The sequence below is a fragment of the Neophocaena asiaeorientalis genome, unplaced genomic scaffold, assembly GCF_003031525.2.
Source record: "Neophocaena asiaeorientalis asiaeorientalis breed wild unplaced genomic scaffold, Neophocaena_asiaeorientalis_V1.1 scaffold24, whole genome shotgun sequence".
Classification (NCBI taxonomy): Eukaryota; Metazoa; Chordata; class Mammalia; order Artiodactyla; family Phocoenidae; genus Neophocaena; species Neophocaena asiaeorientalis.
Genome location: NW_020185317.1, coordinates 5,983,753 through 6,010,279, shown reverse-complemented (window position 1 = coordinate 6,010,279; position 26,527 = coordinate 5,983,753). Strand labels below are relative to the sequence as shown.

At 36.5% G+C, this 26,527-nt stretch overlaps 2 protein-coding genes across 8 annotated transcripts in view; one reads left to right on the top strand and one right to left on the bottom strand.

The window, feature by feature from the left end:
* Positions 1-3,995: 3,995 nt before the first annotated feature.
* Positions 3,996-16,438, bottom strand: ORMDL1 (ORMDL sphingolipid biosynthesis regulator 1). 2 transcript variants are annotated; one of them, XM_024733685.1, is made up of 5 exons: positions 16,298-16,408; positions 15,184-15,233; positions 14,583-14,763; positions 9,212-9,363; positions 3,996-5,560 (listed from the first exon to the last, which is right to left on the bottom strand). In XM_024733685.1, exons 3-5 carry the CDS (start codon positions 14,754-14,756, stop codon positions 5,425-5,427), a joined length of 462 nt encoding a protein of 153 aa, XP_024589453.1. In that variant the 5' UTR covers positions 14,757-14,763; positions 15,184-15,233; positions 16,298-16,408; the 3' UTR covers positions 3,996-5,424. The 2 variants fall into 2 exon arrangements, with proteins under 2 accessions (XP_024589453.1, XP_024589454.1); XM_024733686.1 differs by lacking the exon at positions 15,184-15,233 and having other exon boundaries at positions 16,298-16,438.
* Positions 16,439-16,561: 123 nt separating this feature from the next.
* The window catches only part of PMS1 (PMS1 homolog 1, mismatch repair system component), a 99,023-nt gene continuing 89,057 nt past the window's right edge, over positions 16,562-26,527 (top strand). For 4 of the 6 annotated variants that reach the window (XR_003001632.1, XR_003001633.1, XM_024733672.1 and 1 more), the window contains exons 1-4: positions 16,562-16,652; positions 17,379-17,494; positions 21,732-21,883; positions 24,729-24,911. Coding sequence is in view for 4 of the 6 variants with exons in the window: in XM_024733672.1 (XP_024589440.1) it covers positions 21,752-21,883; positions 24,729-24,911 (315 nt within the window). In the remaining 2 variants the exon portion in view is untranslated. Of the gene's footprint in view, positions 16,653-16,729; positions 16,846-17,378; positions 17,495-21,731; positions 21,884-24,728; positions 24,912-26,527 lie in introns of those variants that run through there. The other 2 variants (XM_024733673.1, XM_024733674.1) reach the window with 2 other exon arrangements.

Genomic DNA, 26,527 nt, shown 5'->3' with positions numbered 1-26,527 from the left:
TATCACATATTTATTGGTTCTTTCCTTTGTGCTAGGCAGTTTATTAGTTGTTAGGGATCAAAGATAAAATCCATTTTCTATTTTCAAGGAACTGAGTCTAATAATAGGCAATTACAATACAGCATTATGGAAAATGTGCATTGAGAGAAAAGTTGCAGGGGAAGGCGGTATCCACAGTCTAGCAGGACCATGGTGTGATGACTGGGTTTCAACATCTGATTCTTTTCTTAGGTTGAAATTGGTTTATCAGATCTGGAAGTGATTGGACTCTGTAGTGCTGAGTCACACACTCAATTTGCTAAGAAACTGCTATGTAAAACCCATAATACTAATGTATTAACTTAAGAGAAATGATGGAGGGTCTAGGATAGTTGAGCTTGCTGATCCTTACCTTCTCTGTGTTGATCAAATTACAATGAAAGCCAGATCCAAATTATAACGATTGTTTAGCACAATGGAATGGAAGCAATAGAAATGAGTTTGGTGCTTTTAACAGCTAATATTTCAGGCCTGATGCACCCCTCTCCACTTGAGTCACATACCTGCCTTATGTTCTTCATAGGTTGGATTGTGCTAAAAATACACTGTCGTTTGCCTTTCTCTTTTTAAAGTTTCTTTGCTGACAAATATTTTTTGATGTGGAACATTCTTTCATTAATGGTAATACCATCAATCAGGTATCATCTTTGGAAGATATTTTGCTTTTTATTTCGTTTGCAGAACGATTATGCTTTTTTTTTTTTTTTACGATTATGCTTATTTTACAAATTTACTGCTTTTTAAAAATTGTGTTAAAATATATGTTAACAAAATCACCATTTTAAACAGTTCAGTGGCAATAAGTACATTCACATTGTTGTGCAGCGGTCACTACCATCCATCTCCAAAACTTCTTCATCTTCCCCAGCTGAAACTCTGTATCCATTAAACACTAATTTCCCATTTCCCTTTCATCTCAGCCCCTGGCAACCACCATTCTTTCTGTCCTTATGACTTTGACTACTCTAGGTACCTCATGTAAGTGGGCTCACACGGTACTTGTCCTTTCGTGACTGGCTTATTTCACTTAGCATTAATGTCAAGGTTCATCCAGTGTGGTAGTATGTCTCAGAATTTCCTTCCTTTTAAAGCTAAATAATATTCCATTGTGTACATACACCATATTTTGTTTATGCAGTCATCTGACAGTGGACACTTCGGTTACCTCCACCTTCTGACTGTTATGAATAGTGCTGGTATAAACGTGGATCGTACAAGTATCTTTTCAAGTCCCTGCTTTCACTTCTTTGGGATATATACCCAGAAGTGGAATTGCTGGATCATATGGTAATTGTGTTTATTTTTTTGAGAGTTTGCCATACTCAGATGACCTTATTTTTCAAGTGTGTGGGGTCTACATGTTTTGGCAGTAGAGGGAGAGGGTGAATTTCTTTGTTGCTTCCGTTAACTCCCTATGACCATTAAGCACCATGATAGAAGCATGCGTTTGATAATTCAAAGGAGGGACAGATGTTTCAAAGCAGGATCACTGTATCAGGTTTTCATGTAGTAGCTGGTATACTCGTATTTTCCTGGGCAATAGCCAATAAATCATCTGCTCTTCTGTTTCCATTTAAAAAATTACAAAATGAAGAAGATAATGCATGCTTATCTTGCAAAATCATCAAGTTTTTCAAAAAAGTGTTGTCAAAAAATTTATAACTATATAGTTGGAAAGTCAGAATATTTATATATTATAAAATTCCTCTCATATTTTAGAGTTCATTCCAGTGTTAATGATGTAATTTCCTTACTTATATTCTTGAATTTGAGAAGAATGTATTTTTATCAATGTAATTATGCAGTTAAAGGACATAGTAATAAAATTGGCTTATCTGCTAACTTAAAATTATATAGAACTTTAGAGCTACAGGTTGAGCCACTTTCATAACCATTAGTTGCTTATTAAAGACTTGAATGAGTCAAGAAATAGAATAAATTACACTGCTATACTGAACATAACATAAAATCCAAATATATTTTTACTAAACTATTTTTTAATTATGAAATATTTTAGATTATGAAAAAGTGTCAAGAATAATATAATCAACTTTTGTGAACCCAACACCCAATTTAAGAGCTAAAGTATCACCCAATACAGTTGAGCTTTCTGGGTATTGTATACCCAAGATATTCCGTATTCTAAATTTGATGTTTATAATTCTTATACATTCACCTGTAGCTAAACAAAAGCTTTTAAACCCCATATAACAAACTATCTGCTGAATCATTTTTAACTGGAACTGAAATCAGGGAGTAAAATAAAAACCTGAGACATCTCACTTTTTGACATCAAGCAAAATAAAGGGTTTATCTTTGCTATTCTCTTACCTACCTTACTTCCCTGCCCAGTGCTACTCAAAAATTCCTTTTATTTTACCTAGACTTGTCTTCCCACTACTAAATTTGTTTACATTTCCAACATCAATATGTAATATCCATGTAACTGTTTTGGGAATTACACTTTTCTATCTGTCCTGTTAGAAAGAAAACTGCATTGGTCTATACTGGGTTGCTGCATTTGTCTTTTGCAGGATTAGCATGAGGGTATTTTGGAGTCATATTTACTAGTGATATATACTAAAATAGGAAACATACTATAAGAGAAATATATTGCATGAGAAGATTCACCTTCAGCTAGACAAGATGAATCAATAGGCTAAAATCTAACAACATGGGGATCTGTAGAAAAAGTAAGAAATCTTAGACTTTGTTTTAATAAATCCATTAAATACGTACATGAAGGGAAAGCCACCATTGAACAGCGCTACACGTTGGGACTTGAGGTTTTAGAGACCATAAAGTGAATCAGTGATACGTGGCTCTCAAAATAGCTAAAATAATAGGCTGCATTAAAGATAAAAAGTATCCAGAACAAGGGAAGTGGTACTGTTGTAGTGACATCACATCTATCACCTCTTGTAATTAGCTTAGGGCTATATAATAATAAATTGCAACTTACAGCAGAATTACCAGGATCATGGGAGAAATATGAAACCATATCATATGGAAAATGGTGAAGGCTCTGGTAATACTTAGTGCTGTTGATAACAGTTTAAAAGTTAACTAATTGAGGAGTTATACAGAATAAGGATTAAATTTTGGCTCATTGTAAAACATGTTATAAATTCCATAACAAAAATGCAGCCTTGTAAGTTGTAAGTCTTCCTTTCTTAGTGCTAACACAGAACTGAATAGAGGTGTCAATGAAACTGAATAGAGGGTTGATGAAAATTCAAGGTAAAGGATGGGGCTGAATTATAGCCTCTAAGATCTTTTTCCAACTCTTAGCATCATATAGTTTTGTAAGGCTAATTCATACAGATATTAGTTAAGGAGATAGCTATGCCCCTTCAGGATCCTTCTAGTTTAATTGACAATAGTGACATAAACCTAAAAAATACCATTCTATGTTTAAAAAAAAAAAAGGATGGGGCAAGTCAAAAGAACACAGGAGTGGGCTTCCCTGGTGGTGCAGTGGTTGAGAGTCCATCTGCCGATGCAGGGGACACAGGTTCGTGCCCCAGTCTGGGAAGATCCCACATGCTGCGGAGCGGTTAGGCCCGTGAGTCATGGCCGCTGAGCCTGCACATCCGGAGCCTGTGCTCCACGATGGGAGAGGCCACAACAGTGAGAGGCCCGTGTACCGGGAAAAAAAAAAAAAAAAAAAAAAAATTCCTACAACAGAGTGGGCCCTCAAATATCTACTGAATAAATATCTTTAAAACACTGAAGGGCAAAAGTAGGGAAAACAGCAGAAGACCTGTATTAGAGGCAGATTTCTATCTCTGAAGTCTGTGCAAAAAATATAAGCCTTTTGAAATAAACTTTAAAATGAAGAAAAACAAAAGAATATTTTTTAGCTACCTTAATTTTACAAATTCAGTTGCTTTAAAAAAAACTTGAAAAATTTAAGTGTAACTCGATGACTGACTTTGGAAAGCTTTTGCAATAACCTTACACCAAAGAAAAATTTATTAAAGTATAGATTACTGGTTATTTAAAAATACATGAGAAAAGACAAACATACAAAGGCATTATCATACAACTGATTTCTAAACTCAATACTTTTGAAATACAAAACAATGATCATTACCCTCAAAAGTCAGTTTGAAACAAATTGATTTTTAAGTTGGTATTATAATTCTTTTCACTCAATTTTGCTTACAAATGTTACTAGGTTTTTCAGTTTCGCCACATATACTTTTTTTGACATGTTTATTTCTCAAAGTAGAATACAGTTATTTCTTGCAATTAATGTCAGCAACTATAGAAAGCTTCTCTTAAGTCACAAAGATTCAGTATATACGGTTGCTGCTTTGGAAATAGTTACCATTCTGAGTTATCTATACTAAGACTCATGTATTGACAGGCAAAATGTTAATGGGCAAAGTATGGAGATTGAGAGCAGGATGACTAAGAAAAGATATCTTTTACTGCAGACCTGCTAAAAAAAGACTCCATTATTTACTCTGATAGTATTGCTAGAGAAGCAGTTTCTGCCAGATCACAGGTTGGCTATGTAGTTGTCCATTTTAAATTTCCATCGCTAAAGAATGGCAGACTTCAACAATTAGATTGCTCAACCAAATCAGCAGACCTTTAAGTTACCATATACTTTAATTACGAGAAATAAATTATTTTCTTAATTAGGTTAGCAGCCTTGTATCTGGAAAGGCAGCAAAACCCACTTTGTTCCAAAATTAGAAGGCCGACTCAGAGGCTGCTTCTAAGGTGCCTAACTATCTTCTATCATCCATCAGTCGTGGACCTTCATGAACTCAGTAACTTAATAAATGTAAAAATGAACTCATCCATCAACACAATGTTGAGCCTGCAAAACCAAAAAAGTACATTCATAAGGTAGGAATTGGTTTGTATAAAACAAGAGGATATATATCCTCTTATATAACACAAAAGGAATATGCATGGTAATAAAAACAATCTATAATAAACTTGTAAAGAAATGATTCTGGTTTACATGTAACTCTGCTTAAACTGACCATGACTGAATGATTAAACATTTTCTTCTCTTAACATAATGCCCATTCATTATAAGCTAAGATGGACTTAGTTTCTTATAAATCTCTTATTTCCTTGGATTTATCTACTACACCTTTACTTTATAGCCATTTAACTTATAAGCTGGGCCTGCCCAGCCTGCCTCTGAAGCCTCTCTACAGAAGGATACCAGATGCATTAAACAAAGGCATCTTCTCATAAGAATCTGCACTTCAAAACAGCAATATGAAGAACCAACAATTGGCTCTCCAATGTAGCTACCTCTCATTTCACATTATCACAGAAACAGTGCAGTTTAGTAACCACTCCTTCCTTACAGAAAACTCAGTAGCTGTAAAAATTTTTGTTGTTTCAAAACACATTTCAATACTTATTAATTCCAAAGATCCGAACACCATGTAGCTGTGGCATTTTGGGAATTAGCACACTCAGGAGAGAAGCTGTGTTTAAGATGAAGTGAGTTGGATCATACTTCGTATAGAAACTTGCCAGAAAATATCTGTAGAAATAAAAGTTAAGAATATATATATAACATCTAAAAGTGAAATTACTTACAATTTTTTAAATATTTAAAGGTAGGAAAAAGGCCACTGAAACATAAATACCTAAAAGCAGAACCATTTCTTTGAGCACTAAAACAAGAGCAAAAGTTTTAGTTTGGGGGCCTAAATTAATTTTATTTGGGATTTAAACATTTGTTTAATGGGGGCATATATGCATATTTTGCTTTTCTGCAATCGTGTTAAATGTATTTAATGCAAGACAGTTACTATAGTCTTTAAAGCAGAAGGCTTTCAAACTAGGGGTCATGTGCTTCCTGAAATTTCAGGTGTAGTTTTGTATCTATGTGTATATATCTGAAGAGAAAGTCCAGATTCAAAGCATCCATCATATTCTCAAACGGTTTTGTGACCCACCAAAAGGTTAAAAACTACTGCTGTAAAGTTGTGAAAAACAGGTGTTAGTGCATTAGTAGAGTTTAGCATCTCTGAAAGAAAACAAATACTTGACTGCCCTTTTGATGTTCTGATTTCTATACTGAAGTTAACAGGTATATAACCAGTATAACGGGAAACTTGAGAGACACTGTTGTAAAATTCCAGCTGTTTTGCTATAACTGAACGTATGTATATATATATTCAAAGACATCCAATATCCGAGAATTTGTTTTAAGAAGCCTAAGCCACCTTTAAGACCACAGATCATTGAGTCAGAATGCCTAGTTTGACCCAAGGGTACATCAAAATGAAGATACATCATGAGGCCACTAAAAGAGTATCCTAAAACATCATACCTTACTTGATGATAACTAAGAAGTTACTATGCACAAGGGTGCTTGTCTAATTAGTACTTTTAGAGTACACAGAAAAGTATTTTAATAGTGTTTCCTCTAAAGGAGTGATAAATATCTTGTGTAATATGGTTAGAAAAGAACAGCTGTTTTCCAAGTACAACTAAAAACATCAGAGAGCTGTACACATTATTTTGAGAACCATCTAAATTGAGAAATTCTATACTCTTCCACCTATTTCACAAACTATAGTCAGAAAATTCATTCTTGAGAATAAACCATATTCCTCAATCCTTACTTTAAATCCTGTCTTCCTGCTTTCATATACTTGAAGACTGTTCATACTTCCTTAACTGAACAATATAGGATACCATTTACATTCAGTAAGCTCATTTAATTTCCCATCATCATTACAGGTTTAATCTGTAATCTGATATGTTAGAAATAATAAATCTTCTTGGAATGGCTTCTCCTCCTCATAGCATATGTCTCCTTTATGTCTTTTAATAAAAACTGATTGTGTGTGTGGATCATATGAAAATGACTTGACTCTTACAAAAACCTACACAACCCTCCAAGGGGATGCAAAACCCAGGTAGGAATCAGTGTGGTAGCATTTATCTGCCAAAGGGTATAGAGACCTGTATTAGAAGCTAGAAGTTTAGGGTTTAACCTGGGCTGTTGATTCCAACTAGCTACAAGATCTGGATGAAGATGATGCATTTGAATCTGTTTATCTAAAAACCTGGGATAATATTACTCATCCTACCTACCTGACAAATGATCAAATAAGAAAATGTAAATGCACTCTGAAAAATATCAATGCTACACAGATGGCTTTAATGCTGTTTCCTCAGTTATATAAGGAATTTAATCACAGAATATTTAAAATCATACCTGTTGGTCAAAAGTACACCTTAAGAAATATGGGTGTTGTACACAGGTACCTCTTAGTTAGGCTTTTAAGCGATAGCCTTTTAAGTGATAGCACCTTTTTTGTGATAGCTTCTATTGAAAATTCAGCATATGTCAGGCTCTTTACATGTGCAGCTGACCCTTGAACAATGAGGGTTTGAACTGCACAGGTCCACTTACAGATGGATATTTTTCAATAGTAAATACCACAGTACTACATGATCCAGTTACTACACAATCTGCAGTTAGTTGAATCCGAGGATGTGGAAATGGGGATACAGAAGGCTGACTATGTAAGTTATACTTGGATTTTTAACTGCACAGAGGGCGGGTGCCTATAACCCCCACATTGTTCAAGGGTTAACTGTATTATAATGCAATCCTCAACATTTTATAGATGAGGAAACTAAGACTTTCAATAATATGGCCAAAAGTCACATAGCTAGAGAGTAGTAGAGCTAAAATACAAATTTAGGGCTGTTTGAATAACCATTATTCTTGTTATTGCATTAATCTTTGTTAGGCCATACAAATAATTTTTCTTTTGACATGAATTTTATGTGGGACTAAAACAATTAAAAACTTAAAAAATTTCCTCCCAAGTGCTATAAATATAAGGAAAAAGAAATCTACCACTTTATGATTACTTTATTCTTTTCATTTGAAAATGTCTTCCCTAACTTAAATACCTGTCTAAAACCTACCCTAAGTCCTAGTTTAAGGAATTCTAATGCCTCCAAGAAGTCTTTCCAGCTGCTGCAGACTGCACTGATTCTATAATGGATATATAAATCTATGTCTATATCTATATATAGAGAAAGATATATATCTATATATATGTATCTCCTTTGTGCAATCGAGTGTTTGATTAGGATATATGCGAAACATCCATTATATGAAAGCAACTGAGTGTGGAATTCAAAGCAATCTATGTACTTACAAATTCTTTGCAGAAATAAACATAATAATAGAGAAATAATACAAAGTGGCAATAAATAAGGGATATGTAACAACTGCTATGGATTTCAAAGCAGAGCATTATCATTGAAGGCTGGTTGCTAAGGAAAAGACCTCACTGGTAAGGTCACAATTTAAATCTTGAAAGAAAAATAGGACAGATAATAAAGGAGAAGGCATTTCAGGTGGGAAAATGACTTGAACAAAGGCATAGAAATAGGACTATACATGAAGTATTTAAGAAATGCTGCTTAGAAGAGTGTGACCAGGTAGGAGTTGGGTGAGGGTAAAATAGTCACAAAAAGGAAAAATGAGGTAGGAACTATTTTGTGGAGGACCCTGAATATCAGGTAATAGGAGGAAATTACATGCCATATATAAGGTTAGATGCTTTACAGATAGGTATTATCTCATTTATTTCTTACAGCATCAGATTGAGTTAGGTACCATTGGCTAGAATTTTATTTATGAGCAAACCAAGCAGGCTGAGTGATAGGTACAGGATTCAACCCGGGTCTGTCCTACAATGAAAGCCTAACCTCTCTTTTCTCTAAACCATACTGTCTCTCCCAAGGAGTCTGAACATCCAAATGTGGCAGGTGGTCAATGAAATTCATCTGAAATCATCCAAATCCTTGTTTATGGAGATTAATCTGATAGTAGAATACAGAACAAGACTATGTGTTTAGTATTGTTTAGCAAGCAGCTTAAAGACATGAACTAGAATATATTTAACTTGTATTCTAGAATGTCTTTTCATACTGATAAACATGTAAGGTTGTCTCCATATATATTTGACTGAAGTGAAAACTGGTTTATTACCAGCTTGTTAAAAATTTTGCTTGTATTTTATAATCTCTATGAAGTAGCAATTTACTGATATAGGTTACCAACAAAATATTCTGTTTCTATTTCAAATTTAATCTAATAAAAGGATGGCTTCCTCTCATCCAATCCTCCTCATACCTGAAAATTTCCACCACTTACAGAATTATTGGAGAAATTGTGAAAAACTTCCGTGAAGATGTAAACTGTACTCCATAGTCCAGTTGTTCCCAATGAGTTAGGAGCCTCGCTTTACCCTGGTCAGGAGTTTCAAATGGTGTTCCTTTTACTGCATGCAAAAATACATACATCCCCTGGAAAACAAGCAAGGGGGTATATAATAAATATCAAATACAAAATTAGTATTTGCCAGTTAGCATTAAGACAGTTGCAGACTGTGACAGAGAGCGTGATTAACTTGACAGCTCAAGTTATAAGATTTCATATTGTGAAAGACTGGCCAATTTCTTCAGAGTAAAACAAAACTTCCAGGGGCTTACATGCAAATATTATTTGCGGAAAACCACTCTAAGTCAACTAAAAGTAACCTGTTTTCATCTCCTATTAAATTGAAAAGAAACGAAAAGTACCATCAGGGTAGCTCTGCATCATTACATTTAGATTTTCTAACACATTTCCTGTTGGGAGATAGAATTACCTTTTCTCCAATGTGCAGGAAAGTTTAGAGTGTCATATTAGTAAATCTGATGATACTTATAAAATGATAAAAACATACAAGTTGGAAAATAATAATAAACAATCTCTGTATCGGGGAAAATTGTTTTGAAAATATTTAATATTAGGACTGTTTTTGTCTCAATAGTTCTTTTCCAAAGCAACAAAGATGGTTTGATGTAGTAAGTATAATGTTCAACACAATTTACTTTTAAAATCACCACTGTACCTCAATAGTGTCTTTTGAAGTTAGTTTTTAAAAATCAAAGTAAAAAACATTACTAAAAGCCATTCTGTCCAGCGATATGTTTAAGCATCTAATTTTGTGGTTAATTAGGGGAAAAAAACCAATGTATACTAGATGTGGTTTACTTGAGATGCCCATTTAGATTGATAGTTAATGCTTCATTGCAGGATCACTGTCTGAGGCACTGGTAACAGAATAAAGCCTATATATGGTCATGAAATAGCTTTACTTATTAAAGTCATGATGTGATATCATTTTTTTTACTTCAACTTTTAATAAATATATGGAAAAAAATAGAAATATTAGTGATTTGAAATTTTACATTATTCTACTAGGTTAAGAGAGCCCTTCTTTTCAAAGTTTAGTCTGTCTGCTTCCTAGTTATTCCATTAGGCAATTTAAAAGTTGTTTACTTACAGTAACACTTAAGCAACAGAGGAATGGATTCATGTTCAATTGGATATAACTCTACAAACATTTAATAAGTGGCTAATGTACAGGACACAGGACCTATATGCATATATGAAATTGAACAAGACATGTCCAATGCCTTGAAAAAGTTCAATCTTCTAAGAGATGGTAAGAAAAAAAAAAAGATATGCATAAACAACTACAATGTAGGGCAGAAATTACTATCAAAGGTACAATCAAAGTACTCAGGAAATGCAGAGGAGAGAAAGGTTCCTTGTTGCTGAGGCTAAAGCCTTGATGGTTCCTTGTCACCTACCTCAGTCTTGAAGGTTCAGCTCAAATGATAACTCCTTAGTGAAGCCCTTCTCATTAGCAATAATTAACCTGTTGCCTATGTACATATATAGAATTTTATTGAAAATACTTTTACTATAGCACAACATATTGTCTTAAAGTTGTTTACATGTTTGTTTTCCCATTAGCCTGACTACCTCAGGAACAAGGGCTCATACAAAGCAAGTATGAGATATTAAACCAAGATGACATTAAGCCAAGGAATGTTTATTCTGTAAGCACAAGAAACCATTTTCACATGGGTTTTAAAAGAGACTATGAAACAGAAATTGTATGCTTTCAAATTCTCAGGAGAATGTGACCCAAAAAAGTTAAGAATCTCTACTCTAGACCATACATGTGTTAGAATTATCAAAGAGAAAGAAGAACAGTCCTCTAATTATTTACTTCAAACCACATACACTCACCAGTGTTCAGAATATAATATTCAAATAGTTTATGTATTCTTTTTAATGAGTAAGAATAAAATCTTATCTAACCATTTATCTTCTACTCCACTTTTATTTTTAATAGTTTTTCTATAAAATTTTAGTGATGGATGATTTATACCCACATTAAAAGAATTAGGGAAAAAAGTATATATAGCTCATAGTTAGCCCTTAACAAATATTTACTGACTCAAAATGAAGAGAATTCTCTTTCATTTTAAAAGCTAGGATAAGAATTTTGTGAAGTATTAAAACTTCTAAGAGTGAACTGTAGCACTGAGTAAAAACAATTGCTGTAGGTTTCTACTATATGGTTCAGAAAGACAGAGACCATGTTTTTTCTTTTTTCCCATATTTGGTCTATTTTCCCATGTTTAAAAGCATGCAGTATGTATTTCACATTTTTTTTTTTTGCGGTACGCCGGCCTCTCACTGTTGTGGCCTCTCCCGTTGCGGAGCACAGGCTCCGGACGCGCAGGCTCAGCGGCCATGGCTCACGGGCCCAGCCGCTCCGCGGCATGTGGGATCTTCCCGGACCGGAGCACGAACCTGTGTCCCCTGCATCGGCAGGCGGACTCTCAACCACTGCGCCACCAGGGAAGCCCGTATTTCACATTTTTAATTGGTTTAATGTAGGCTAACTTCAAAAGAAATTTACATTTGGCATCATGTAATTGCCACATCTATGGCTGGTTAGTCAGGTTTTTAGTGGAGGACTAAGAAGTCAGAAGTTTGCTTCCCTACTTGTTCTCATTACCTGTCCTTTGTCCATGGCCATATACTGTGCCTCAGTCTCAGTCAACTAACTGAAAACATGAAGGGAGGAGATGACTTCTAAAGTACATTTAATACATGTGCCACTGGAGAAGGGAAAATTATGTGAGAACAGACTAATTTATTCAGCAAACATTTAAATAGGTCTTTAGAGATAAATTAAAAAACAAAAGAAAGATAAACTGCTAATTATAAAAGGATAATAAATTCATGAAAAAAATGCAGCATGGGACTTTTGTAGCTTCCTAGAAGAGGTGACACTTGAGTAGTTTTCCTGGAGAAACAGGAATTAGCCAGGCAGAGTAGGAAGGAGGAAGAGGTATTAAAATAGTGGAAGAAGAGCCTAAGCCAAAGCAAAAAGGTGAGAGAAGACGATTTTTATTATTGTAGAGCACAGCTTGTGTTTGGAGAGATGTTAAGGTTGGGTCTCTTTCTTGCCTCTGTAGTATTATCAACTGGTCTTGTATGCCACACAAAGAACTTGGCATTTTACTATGCATGTAACAAGGAATCACTGAAGGACTTAAGAGTGTGACCTGAACAAACATGAATTTCAAAAATATCACCCTGCCAAATTGGAAGGAAGGAAAGTAGAGTAGAGAAGCGTCAAAGAGACCACTTGATCTACTGGTGTAATCTACCTGAGGGGAAAGAAGAGCATGAAATTATAGCAATGCCCATAAGGATCAAGTTGAAGACAGTAAAGCAGTAGAATAGACAAGGCTTTGACTAAATGGATGTGGAATATAAAGGAAAAAGAGTTACCCTAAGTCTAGGGTGACTATATATACTAGTTTGCCATGGGTGGTCCTGATTTACACTTACTCTCTTGGAGTAGTTATTACTAGAGCTCTCTTTTACTCTCAAAACAGTCTCAGTTTGGATAATACATTATATTAATCACTTTACCTCTGACATTCAGCTGTGTGGCTTGGCTTACTGGGCAGATAGTGGTACCTTTAGATTAGATTAGGAACAAAATCCAGGAACAGATTGTGGTGGGTGGTAAGGGATATATCAGGAATGAATTCAATTTATACTTGTTTGGTTTAAGGTGCAAGGTGATCTTGCAATATTAATATGGTCATCATCATTTAACAGGTAGAAACTGAAAATACAGATAGATGAAGTAACCTAGATAAAATATATATCATAAGAAGAGATGAAGAAAAGAACCTTCAGGGCTTCTCTGGTGGTGCAGTGGTTGAGAGTCTGCCTGCTGACGCAGGGGACGCGGGTTCGTGCCATGGTCCGGGAAGATCCCACATGCCACGGATCAGTGAGAGGCCCGGGTACCAAAAAAAAAAAAAAAAAAAAAGAACCTTGACAACAGCAATATTTAAGAGAGGAAAAGAGAAAACTGTGCAAGAGGAAATAGTAAAGGAAAGATCAGAAATATATCTAGGAGAAAGCAATCCCATGGAAGCCAAAGGAAAAGAATTCCAATAAAAGGGATATGATTAGTGTCAAATATTTCAGAGAAGTTACTATTTAAAAACTGTGTTTTTAAACACTTCCTTCCAAAGTCTATCACATAAAATGGACTAAAGGGACATTCACTGATCTCTACCACATCATCTTTGTCATCCTCCAGTCAACTTCAAATGCTTTCCAGAAGATATAAATAATATCAATTTTTAAAAAACCTATTTCTCCTACATTTTTCTGTCTTAAAGTTCTAAGCTCTTCATTTTGGTTAGATCTTTAAACAAATATATAGTTAATCTGGATTCAATTAAAAGTCTCAACCAGATTTCTCCCCTTTCATTCTACTTTAATAGGCTGTTAAAGACAAGAAAAGTCACTATCACGTTTTGTTTTGTTTTGTTTTTAAACAGGCAATTTCCAGGGCTGCATAATATGGTCGGTAGAGTCAATCTAACCTCTGGTACCTTGTAGAGCTATCATATAATACAAAAGAGCAATAGTCAACAGGAAGAAGCTAAGGCACCGTAAGTTTCTGAATCATATAAGATATGATTAAGCTCAAAATTTTGGTACTGAAATAGAAAAGTATATATATACAATTTAGAAAGGATTTAAACCAAAGATGTTCATTAGACTCCAGTTAACCAAAAAACATAATTACTTCCTCTGATACATTTTGGTTAATCAATATATTATAGTGGCCTGAATTACAGTGTCTTATAATTTTTGCTAAAATGCCCTACTTTTTTTCAGATTTCACAAAACCAACAGGAGAAAAAAATGTCTTACTTACAAAAAGGGTCCAATGTTTAAATATAAAGTGATAGGAAAAACATAATCTTATTCCAGGTAAGAATTCTTCAAAATTGTCATATATACTAAAAATCACTGAACTGTACACTTTAAATAGGTGAATTTTATATCTCAATCAAACTGTTTAAAAAAACTGAGTCATGTGTTTTTCTTCTTTGTAACGTAAAACTTTAAGCTTTTTAAAAAACTGTGTTTAAATACACTAACATAACATGGACCATTTAGCCACTCTTAAGTTACAGTTCAATAGTATTCGGTGCATTCACGATGTTACGCAACCATCACCACCATCCATCTCCACAACTCTTTTCATCTTGCAAAACAGTACCTTCCCATTCCTGCCTCGCCCAGTCTCTGTAAAATCATTAAACCTTAAGCATTCAGTATAAGGTGAAATTCTTACCAGATTATGTATAACATTTGTTAAGGTCCAGGCAACAGGAACACTGAAGAAGGGAATACTGAGTAAAACGATATGAAGCAAGCCAACTCCCAAAGCATATGTCAGCCACATACCCCGGCTGTTCATTACACGGGTATTTGGATTCACCTCACTGTGGGCAACTCCAACATTCATGTTTGCACTGTAGGAAAGCAATGGGATGAATCAACACTGATATAACTGGAAATCTAAATATTCCTAATTCTGACATGACAAAATAAGTGTTACTGGGATTATTTTTTTACCTCATCACTCTGAAATAGAACAAACAGACCCTCCAAAATATGCTACTTGCAGATGCTGACGAGGGCAGTAAATAATTCTTAACATCTAACTCCCCAGTAAGACAAGCATGCTTCTTGTTGAAAAAATAAACAGTTAAAATGCCTTTCCTAAAGCTTGTCTTCAAGCATGTTTGTTTTACTAAAACGCAAACTGAAAGAGAAAACCTACATTTTCTTAAGAGTGTAAAGTGAAAACTCAGGAGGTAAATTTACCAACAGAATAATATATTAAAAAGCAAAGCTGATCTAACCAGTCTGTTCTGAGTAGCCAGACTTACATTTAATGTAGTGTTGTGTCCATAAAGAGTGGTCAGAGTTCAAATCACTCCTGCGAGGAACATAATGAGGTGGAAATTTTACATGGTCAAGGGATAAGGTTTGTTTCTCAACCTAGTGATACAATTAGGTTTAAACAAGGAGTCTTTCTTCTGCGTATTTTAACTCTAGTCACCTTCCCTAAAACTTTGGTTTTCTCTCATTCTTTCCTTCCTTCTTCCCCTCCTTCCCTTCTTCCTTTCTGAGATTGGGGGTGGGGGCAGCAGAGCTACATTATATTTCGAACAGCTCTGATTTAAAAATATATAAACCCTTTCTATTACAGAGTTGGCCCTGAGAGAGGAATTTCTCCGAACCCCGTCCATCAAGTGTTTCGGAGTACAATGGCCCTTCTCCCTCCTCTCCCTGCAAAAATCTATAGGCTTACGGTGATGAAAGTTGGCTGCACTGAAACAAAGCAAAAGCCTCAGATTTAAATGTGTAAAAAGTTCCTCCAATCCAAACATCCACCGTGCATGTTACATTCTTTTTATACGCTATAAGTTATACTTAGAACGTGCCTCCACTCAAGATGCCTTTCCCATTTTCGACAGGATAGAAAAAAAAAAAAGCTCGAAAGTAGGCTTAAAATTTACATCTGAGCTGGAAGGCAAAGACTGACTATCCCAGGCCAGAAAACCCTTCCACGGAGTCTGCCACGCCACTTCAGGACTGGCAAACAATGACTTCAGAGAGCGAAGAGCCTCTCGGCTCTGCCCTCGCGATGCCGGGCGACCCACAGAGACGCCCCCTCCCCCCCGCTACCATCACCGGCAGCCTTCCCCGGCGGCCGGAGCTCCCAGCTACTGGAAGCTCAGCAAAAGCCGCCGCTGCTACGGCCACAGTGCCCCCCGCCCCGCCCCTTTCCTCTCGGAGCTGCACATCCCGTCAGGGCCAGGACGCGACGACGAGGATTTGGGGGGCAAGCCTTGGGGGCCACTTGGCCCGCACGTCCTGACAGGGCGCCGCGGACGGAGCAGGAGTCCACTCTTTCCCCTCAAGCCGACCCGGGCCCGCCAGCAGCTCCCCACTGCACGGGCAGCAGCACAGTCCGAGCGGCCCTTCGTGCCCACTCACCCGCCGCCCCACTCCCGGCGGCTGGCTCGGAGCAGTATCAGCTCCGCTGTGGCTGCAGTGCCGACGGCTGCGCCTTCTCAGGCAGAACGCGAGTGGTCAGCCCCAGCGCGGCGCGGCGCGGCGCAGCTTGCGGAAGCTTTCAGGGCGGAACGCGCTGCCAGGGCATTGGCTGAGGACGGCGCCAATCACACGTTCGCCGGGCAGGGCGGGATTAAGGGCGGTGTGCTCGGTGCCTGCCCCGCCCCGCGTACGTTGTGGGTGAGTCGGGGATCCGCCAGGCCGGGCCTGGGCTCCGGGTGGGACGCTGGCTGGTCTGCTAGTGGATTGTTGTTGCCCACCTCGCGCGAGCAAGAAGGTAGTGTCGTGTGGCTAACGGGTATTCATTCTTATATCGTAAGCTCGAGAGCCTCCTCCCCTCTACTTGTCCCGGTCTGGGCGGGAGCGCCGGCGGCCGCAGTGGGCGCCCCTCCCCCGCTCCCCTCGCGGGGCGGGAAGCGGACGAAGCCCGGCTAGCGAGCGCGCACACCTGGAGAGCGGTCTCCCAGCAGGTGTGGGCTGCTTAATGTCTGAGTTGGACTTTCCTGACTAAATGGTGTTTAGGCCTTTGTTGCAGCCCATTCCTCAGATCCTTCTGGGTGCAGATCTTAAAGTTGTTGTTTGCCAGGAAGAAACTTTAACCCCTGACGGCCGTAACTCAGCCTGTCTAGAGTGTGAGTGAGGGGTTTTATAATATTGTAGGTTGTGGCATCATGCAAGTGGCGGAAGCAAACTTTTCGGTTAACCATGATTTTTACTGGTGTCATTCTGGGTCTGTCTACACGCTGAAGACAGGTACTTGTGTTATATGCTGAGGAAATGTGGGGTTTTTTTATTCATATTGCTGAAATAACTTACAATGGCTTTTCAGAATTGGTGTAAGAGAATGTTGACTGTATATACACATATATGTGTACATATATTGCATTTCTAATGGCCTTATAAAACCAATTAGGTTAGATTTATTACGTTTTTTAAAAAAATAATTATTTCATTGTGTGCTTCCTAAAGTTTATGAGTTCTCTGATCTTTACTTCTTTTTTAGGTACACTGTTAGCCTTAACTGAATTTCCTGATCATCAGCACTCTTTCAGTAGTGTTTGATTTACCTCTCAGCAAATATAGAAGACTGATTCCTGGCATTCTTAGACATTCTTTGCTGTGAGTCGTAAGCCTGATATCAACCCTTCCACTTTTCAAAAGATGCCATTTGGTACACATACAGTGGAATGCTTGTTATGTTCCAGAGGTTGTGCTAGGGATATGAGATTAATATATCCTCAGAGAACTCTCAGCCAGGAGGAAGGGACAGAAATCCAATACTTAGAATAATCTGTGATGAGTTTGGGGTTAGAAATAAGGAAAAGGTGCTCTGGGAGTACAGAGGAAGGACTGCCTAATCTGTTGGGGCAGGGGTTGGAGCTGGTAAGAAAGGCTTCCTCGAGGAGGTGATACTTGAACTAAATCTAGAAGGATGGTGAGAAGTCATCAGTAGAGAAAGTGAACCTTATGAGCCAAGGAAGGAGTCACTGCCATCACATTAAGAGAGACAAGTTGCATAGTATGACTGGCCCAGTGTGCATTTGGAGAAGAGTGGGATGAGATTAGAAAGACAGAGGTTCAATTGTAAGGAGTTTGGATTTAACATAGTTAGTAATTGGAAATATTTATAAAATTTTAAGTAGGATAGCAACATGATTAAATGTAAATTATAGGAAGAATCCTGTAGGTGGTTGAGATTCCAGGCAAGCTGTCAATTACCTGGTTATTGCAATAGGTCAGGGGAAAATTGTTGAAGGGCTGAACAGAGGCAGTAGCCATAGGGATAGAGAGGAAAGAACTAGTTTGAGAAATATTTAGGTAGTAAGAGAGGGAGGAGTGGGTGGCAGGATGTAGAGAGTGAGGAGAATTTCAAGGATGACTCAAGGTTTCTAATTTTGCTTTGTGAGACTGGATGAGCATAGCCTTTGGAGTCAAACATGACAAAATATGCAGGTGTGCATCTGTCACTTAATAGTTGTGTGATCTTGGAACAAGCGATCAAGCTTTTAAATCCTGTTTGTGATAGAGGAATGACACTATACATAAGCTTGTTGTGAGGATTAACTGGAATAATTATATATATTTAAGTAACTTATGTTAGCTGTTATTTTTATTATCAAATAAATATAGCAAGAAAGACAATTAGAGAAAGATCTGATCTCTTTGGGACATGTTGAGTTTAGGGTGCCTTTCGGTCATCTAAATGATGATATTTAGAAAGTAGTTGGAAATAAGGCCCTGGATTCTAGAAAAAAAGCCTGGTTAGGAGATACAAGTGATGAAGGGGATGATATGGAGTCCAGTTAAAATAGAATACATAAAGGGAAGGAGTTAAGGCAATGGTGACTTGATGGGAAGGAGGTCACTTTTCCTAATGTTTTACCTTGGCATGAGGTAGGTGCCGATGAAATTATTTTTCGTGGCCACTTCATTAATAATTATGAAGTACTCACCTTGAGTGAAGTACTCTGATTACTCTGTGTTGCATCCAGAAGTATATAATTCCGTGCATTTAGAGGTTGTATAGGTCAGGACAGGGGTGTGATAAGCAAGCCAAGTTCTTTCGGAATGGGAGGAAAGGGTCATTCCTGGTTGGGTGATCAGAAAGGACCATGTTACAAATGACATTGAAACCGGGTCTAGAATGATAGATAGTATTGCATTAGGAGAAAGTGGAGGTGCAAATAGGGCGGGATTGCTGGCAAAGGAAGATTGAAGTTTTTGACTTGGTCACTAAGAACAGTGAGTTATTAAGAGAAATAGCAAAGTTAAGTGGGAGGTATGGAGGGTGGAACAAGAAAATAAGTTCTATTTTATAAACATTTTGAGGTAGTAGTGACAGTGATTGTAAGAAATGCCTGTCTTAACTCGGGAAGAGAGAGATCACTGTTGAGATGTAGATTTAGATGTTATTCTATAACATCTAAGGTTATAGGGTTTTGGGTATATAAGAAGAGGGGAGAGGAATTAGGGAATGCCCATTTTTCTGGGAAGAGAGTGAAGAAAACACGAAGAGATCCAAGAGGTATTGATGGATGGTATAATCCTTGAGAATAGGCAGTATCATCAATGTCACATCAATGTCACATCAATGTCACATGCTTCAGGGATAGGAATGTGAATCCTGAGAAAAGGATTTGATGATTTAAGATCTCATTGGTGAACTTGAAGAAAGCAAAATCCTAACAGTGGTTGTGTAAGCTATTTTGCAAGGGTTTTGGAAGTGAGTTGGTGATAGGGAATTGGTGATGGTGAATACAGGTTACTTATTCAAGTTTGGCTTCATAAAGAAGATAATCATAGAGTTAATAAGGTTGAGGGAAGAATTTTTTGTTTTTGTTTTCAAGACCAAGAGGCCTGGAGGAGGGATGGGACTAGATAAAGAAACTAGGTGGAAGTGTTAGTTTAGAAGAAAGACATTGGTCTGAGACTGAGTGAAGAAGAACATGGGTAGAGGTGGAGACATTTTAAGAAACCAGAGGACACAGTATGGTGGAGGAGGTAAAGTGTGTGAAGATAGAGTTGATGCTGTGGTCTGCCTTGATCTCAGTAAACTAGAAGAGGGGGAAGGTTGGGATGAAATTAGGGACTTGCTGGGGAGAAATAGAAGATTTTGGAAGAGAGGTTATAGAGAATGAGACAAAGATGATGAGATTAATAAAGAGATTAATTAATCTCTGCAGAAGGAGGGAAGGTTGAGGTGAGGTTAGGTTTACACGCCAAAGCTTGCTTGATAAATGTTTTTCTTAGATCCCTGGGACTCTCAAACTAAGGAAGAAGACTTCTTAAACCCAAGCCTAACCTGATACCAAGCACTGGGTTAGCTCCTGTGGGGCTGGAGTTAGAAGTGTGTTGGGGGGTGTGGTATTCATGTAGTTTGGAGGAACTCAGTTTAGTCCAGAGATCCTGGGATTTTTTAGCATGTATATGCCAAGCACTATAATACGTTGTATACATTATCTTATTTACTTCTCACCACAACCATATGATATCATTATTATCTCTATTTTAGGTTAGGTGATTGAGTTTTAGAGTTTAATTTTAACTTCCTCAACATTATATAGCTATTAGTGTATAATAATAATTAGTGGCATATTTTTCCATTGTGTTAATCAGCTTTGCCTTGTACAAAGCAAAATATAGTTATGAATTGTGAACAGTTAACACCATTCAGAACTCAGTATATTGACTTCTTCCCAGAAATGCATCCCTTAAAGTTTTATGTAATCATTGTAATGGCTAAACTCCATTTCTTGCTCAGTTACTTATTCTTAAACTTTATGTGACTCTGCTTGTTTTATGTCTTAAGTTGCCTGAGAAAGAATCCTAAACAGAAACCTTTTTATTTGGTTTGGTTTGTCTTTGGCATTGTTGTTTCGTTTGGATCTAGATTCCATAGGGTCAGATCATCATGTGAGCATGTAACTAGTCATGGTAAATTAAGGAAGTACCTAGGGCTCCTCCCCCTCCCCCCACCTTTTTATTGTCAAATAAAATCATGACTCTAGAGGAATTGCATGCTGTCAAGCTAGTATTTTTTATTTGCCTGAAATCTTTTCTGAGTTAGGCATTAAGGTAGTTGCAAACCCCACTCCCTGCAAATTTTACATACGTGATTTCCATATGAAATTTTTTTGTTTCTTTGTTTGAAAAGGTTTCAGACAAAGGGTTTCATGGCTAAAATAATTACTGGCAGAGAGATTTTGGATGTACAAGTTGGATCGGCATGTAAAGGACCTTGAATGCCAGCACATGGTTTGAGCTTTATCATAATTTGGCTTTGGGGAGCCACATGACTAGAAAGATGTTTTAGACACAGTAGTGCGTAGGATAGTAATCTGATATGATGTGTCTGAGTATGACTAGTTTAGATTAAGAGTAATTCTAGAGTCTGGATTTCCTAACTCTAAAAGAGCTCAATAATTGAAAGAGATATTGTAATTCATCAAAATGTGTAGATGACTAATGATGTTCAAGTGCAACTGCCATTAAGGCACATGACTGACATTATCTGCATAACAGTTGACAGCACCATCTGGTGATTCCTAGCCAGACACATCATATATTACACTTATTGCACAATTATTCTTATCATTCTTTAATTAGTAACATAGTGTGATTTACCAACAAATTTCTCTGTGCCTTAGTCTTATAATATGGAGATGATAATGGCATCTATTTTAAAGGGTATTCGTAAGAAATAGATGATTTAATACTGTATGTGCTTAACAGTAGACCCTGACATACAGTGAGGCTCAATAAATATGCATTGCTATTATTGCTGCTGTTGTTGCTATCCGTTCTGTTAGGAATGTTTAACAATTTTTATTTTTACAACTTATATTTTATTTTCTAGCTACTCTGCTAAAAGCTAGAATGAAACAGCTGCCGGCAGCAACAATTCGCCTCCTTTCCAGTTCTCAAATAATCACTTCAGTGGTCAGTGTCGTAAAAGAGCTCATAGAAAACTCCTTGGATGCTGGTGCCACAAGCATAGATGTTAAACTGGTGAGTGTCCCTGAGATGCTGCCAAGTACTTTGAAAGCAAAAAAGGGTTGGACAGATGTTTTCTCCTTACAATTATTACCTTTCTTTTCTTTATATAACAGTAAATTATTCTTAGGACATTGAACCCCTTTTCCTGTTTGAGTAAATTCTTAAAAATAAGTTTTAATTTAGATCAGTGTTACAGTAACATTAAAGGAAATTATAAAGGAGAGCTTATTCTAAAGGACTCTATCATAAAACATGAAATTAGTTTGTCCGTATTTTCTAATACTTATCCTTGGTTATTTGTGTTTACTTGTTTTATAGATTCTCATTTGCATTTTGTTTTTTCTACCTAATCTTATTTCAGAACTGTGTCCCTTGTTGCTTCATAGTTTTCACATTTTTAAATTTAAGTGCTACATATTAAATCATTTGAGTTAATAATGACTTATGACTCTTATTATGATTTATTACAATTAGTCTTCAGGTCTACCTCCCCTGTTATAAGTTACTAGCTCATGGAGGTAAGGTCTATATTTTTTTGTGTCCTCTATACCTGTCCAGTATCTGGTACATAAATGGTAAATAAATTTGAGCGAACGTAAGAATACATTTTTTTGTAATCTCCTAATTATCAGATATTCATATTATTTCTGGTATTATGGCATTAGAAAGACTACTGATATGAATATCTTTGTAGGAAAGAGACCTTCCCATTTCATATACATATATTATATATATGTTACCCATTTGCTCCTTGTAAAAGCTCTATGAATTAGCTACTGCTATACTCATTTTATAAATAATTGAGGTTCTGAGAACTTTCCCAAAGTCATGTAAGTAGTAAGTACTGGAGCTGAGATTGCAATCCAGGTCTTTATGACTCTAAAACTCATTCAGGATCTTTCCTCTATGCCAGTGGTTTTCATAACATGTGGGTGCATCAGTAATTTTAGGGAGTCTGTTAAAACAGTTATTGGGCCGCAGAATTTCAGATTCTAGGTAGGGCCCCAACTTTGTGTTTCTAACAAGTTTCTGGTTGATGCTGAGAACCGCTGTTCTATAGTCTATCAAACCACTATTTTGGTTTTAAATAATATAGTAAAAGCTTTATAAACATGAAAAAATTAAATTAAACCGAAAGAAAGACATTTTCTTTTTCTTAGACATTTTATGTAGTCAGTTCAGTCTGATTAGAATACAGTTGATAATACTTAAATAGGATTATATAATTATATCTGACAAATTTAACTTAAGAATCTTAGGCAGGCAAACATATGTCTTATTCTCAAAGTTCTTGGAAGAAAAACATAGTTTTTAGAAGTCGTTTTACAGAGCCAACAGAAGTCCTCTTTAAAAAGTAAATTAAAGTACACATTTTTATCCTGCTGCATATTTAAGTCTCTTGACATTTGCCAGTTCCTGCTTTGTAGAATTTTAGAATAAACAAGTCTGTTGCTTTACATAATAAGATCTGTTTTATTATAGTTTAACACAGTAATAACTGTTCTGACTAGGAATGTTTTCGTAATTAGTAAATTAAACATGTAGATATTATTTTAAACATTTAAACAGATCTTTGTGTTATTTTACTCAAGTGCCTGCAGTTCTTATTTATATTGAAAGATTTGCATTTCTATAATTATTTTTCTATAAAATGAAGCAGACAAACTATTCCCAGAAAGATAATTTTTAGATCGAGGGAGAGATAAGAAACTAAATCTTAGGTGTCTCCCCCCAACACCTTTTATTTCTAATTTATCTAAAAAGTAGTGACACAGTATATAATTCTAGGTTATTAAAAAGTATTATTTTTAAATAGCAGAGTCATTATAATTGTAGGAAGATTTTTTTCCCTTTATAACATGCATTTAAGGCCATACACATAAACTTTGTGAAGTAAAGCTTATGATAGAAGCTTGCTACCAAATTTAGAATATGGTATTCATAGAAAGTGTGATCACTCTAGGAATTTAGGCTTTGTATTTGTTATGTATGCATATTTTTAGTATTAAATAACTAGTATTAAGCTATGATTTGTTTTTTTCCCTCCATTTTCAAATTAAAAACTCTGAGATTGCCAGTTAGCTATATTTTCTCAGCAGTCTGTTAGGTGACTATTTGCAGAAAGAAAATTAGAAAGCTATAATGTAGCAGATTTTTATTTATTTATGAAAGCAATAAGTAGTTCAGGGACAAAGTATTAAAAGTCAGATTGAATAATGATGATTGCTAGACTCTTGGTGGGTAGAACCAGCTGGTGTTTTTGTTTTTTTGGGGTTTTTTTTGCGGTACGTGGGCCTCTCACTGTTGTGGCCTCTGCTGTTGCGGAGAACGGGCTCCGGACGCGCAGGCTCAACGGCCATGGCTCACGGGCCCAGCCGCTCCGCGGTATGTGGGATCCTCCCGGACCAGGACACGAACCCCTGCATCGGCAGGCGGACTCTCAACCACTGCGCCACCAGGGAAGCCCCCAGGTGGTGTTTTTGATGGTGATGGTAATCTGTTTTATTTGAGAGATTATATATACAAAAGTGTATATAACTTAGAAGAATATTTCTGGGCAAGTTTAAACATAAATTTAAACATATATACCTATCGTACTGAAACAATTCTAGGGAGCCTTGAAGATCATACTGATCTCCTTATTTTATAGTTGAATCTGAGTGCAAGGAAAATAAGGGACTTGCCCATAGTACCATAGCTAGGAATTGGTAGAATTAAAACTCTTACTTCTTAAATGTTAAGTTTCCATAAAAGATAGATAAATGACAAAACCATTTCACTTGTGTTACATTCTGTTTGTAAATGTGATAATAGTTTAATGTCTGTATATACTAAAAGTACTGTTTAACTTTCATAGGAGAACTATGGGTTTGATAAGATTGAGGTGCGAGACAATGGTGAGGGTATCAAGGCTGATGATGCACCCGTGATGGCAGTGAAGTACTATACCTCAAAAATAAGAGGTCATGAAGATCTTGAAAATTTGACAACTTACGGTTTTCGTGGAGAAGCCTTGGGGTCCATTTGTTGTGTAGCTGAGGTGAGGTAATTTGTATTGACTATTTTAGTGGTTTCATAATAACACAATATTAGAATTAAGAGACAACTTACCCAGAATTTGGCAAAGAGGTTTTTTTTATTGCGTAAAATATACATTTTATTGTGTAAAATATACATAAAATTTACTATTTTTGTCATTTTTAAGTGTACAATTCAATGGTATTAAATACATTGACATTGTTGTGTAGGCATCACCACCATCCATCTCCAGAACTTTTTCATCATCCCGAACTAAAACTATGCCCATTAAACAATAAACCTCTATTTTCCTTTCCCCTGTCCACAGGTAACTGGTAAGTATTCTGCTTTCTGTCTCTATGAATTTGACTGTTCTAGGTATGTCTTATAATTGAAATCATACACTATTTGTCATTTTGGGTCTGGCCTATTTCACTCAGTGTAATGTTTTTAAGATTCATACACGTTGTAACATGTATTAGAATTTCATTCTTCTTAAGGCTGAATGATACTCTGTTGTATCCATTCATCTGTCAATGGACATTTGGGTTGTTTCCACTATTTGGCTCTTGTGAATAATGCTGCTGTGAATATTGGTGTACAGATGTCTGTTTGAGTCCTTGCTTCCACTTTTTTGGGTATATACCCAGAAGTGGAATAGCTGGACCAAATGGTCCAATAGTCCTCCCTTATCCATGGTTTTGCTTTCCATGGTTTCAGTTACCACAGTCAACCACTGTCGGAAAATATTAAGTGGAAAAATTCCACAAATAATTCATAAATTTTACATTGTGCACCATTCTGAGTAGCATGATGAAATTTTGTGCAGTTCTGCTCTGTCCTGCCTGGGACGTGTATCATCCCTTTGTCTTGCATATCCATGTATTATATACTACCAGCTGGTTAGTCACTTTCTAGCCATCTGGGTTATCATAGTGCTTGTGTTCAAAGGAACCCTTATTTTACTTAATAATGGCCCCAAAGTGCAAGAGCAGTGATGCCAGCAATTCAGGTATTCTCTTACTGTGCCTAATTTATAAATTAAACTTTGTCTTAGGTACGTATACATAGGAAAAAAACATAGTATATATAGGGTTTGATACTATCTGCAGTTTCAGGCATCCATTGGGGGTCTTGAAAAATGTCTCCCGCAGATAAAGGGGGACTACTATAATTCTGTTTAGTTTTTTTTTTTTTTTTCTGTTTAGTTTTTTGAGGAATGGCAAAGAGTGTTTTTCAGTGGTAACATTAATAAGAGGAAAAAATGGTTTAGTGATCCACTGACTTGGAAAAGTATTAAAATTAAACAGGTATCTTAACTATAAGCACTTCTCAGAGCCTTTACTGTACTAAAGTGCATTGTGAATCTCTGAGGTTGGTGGTTTACAGTACAGACATTTCCTGCACTTACTTGTCTATGAAACTCTTTTATTGAGACACATATCACTGTTATTCTGTTGTGCTGTGGAATGCACTCTGGAAATACTACTCTAGTCAATACAGATAACTGGATTGTGCTCTAGAGATGTGCATTGACTTGAGCTAAACCCTAGCTAGAACTTTGCTCTCCTGATTGCTAGATGTTTTCAATTTCTATGAACCCTTAAGTTCAGTGCCTGACCCACTCCATTGCATAGT

What these genes read in the sequence shown, in the direction of transcription:
- ORMDL1 (XM_024733686.1), bottom strand. Translation starts at nt 14,756, where the DNA reads ATGAATGTTGGAGTTGCCCACAGTGAGGTGAATCCAAATACCCGTGTA. An exon ending in CAAATGTTATACATAATCTG is followed by an intron (nt 9,364 to 14,582) that starts GTAAGAATTTCA and finishes CTTGTTTTCCAG; the next exon opens with GGGATGTATGTATTTTTGCA. An exon ending in ACAATTTCTCCAATAATTCT is followed by an intron (nt 5,561 to 9,211) that starts GTAAGTGGTGGA and finishes TTATTTCTACAG; the next exon opens with ATATTTTCTGGCAAGTTTCT.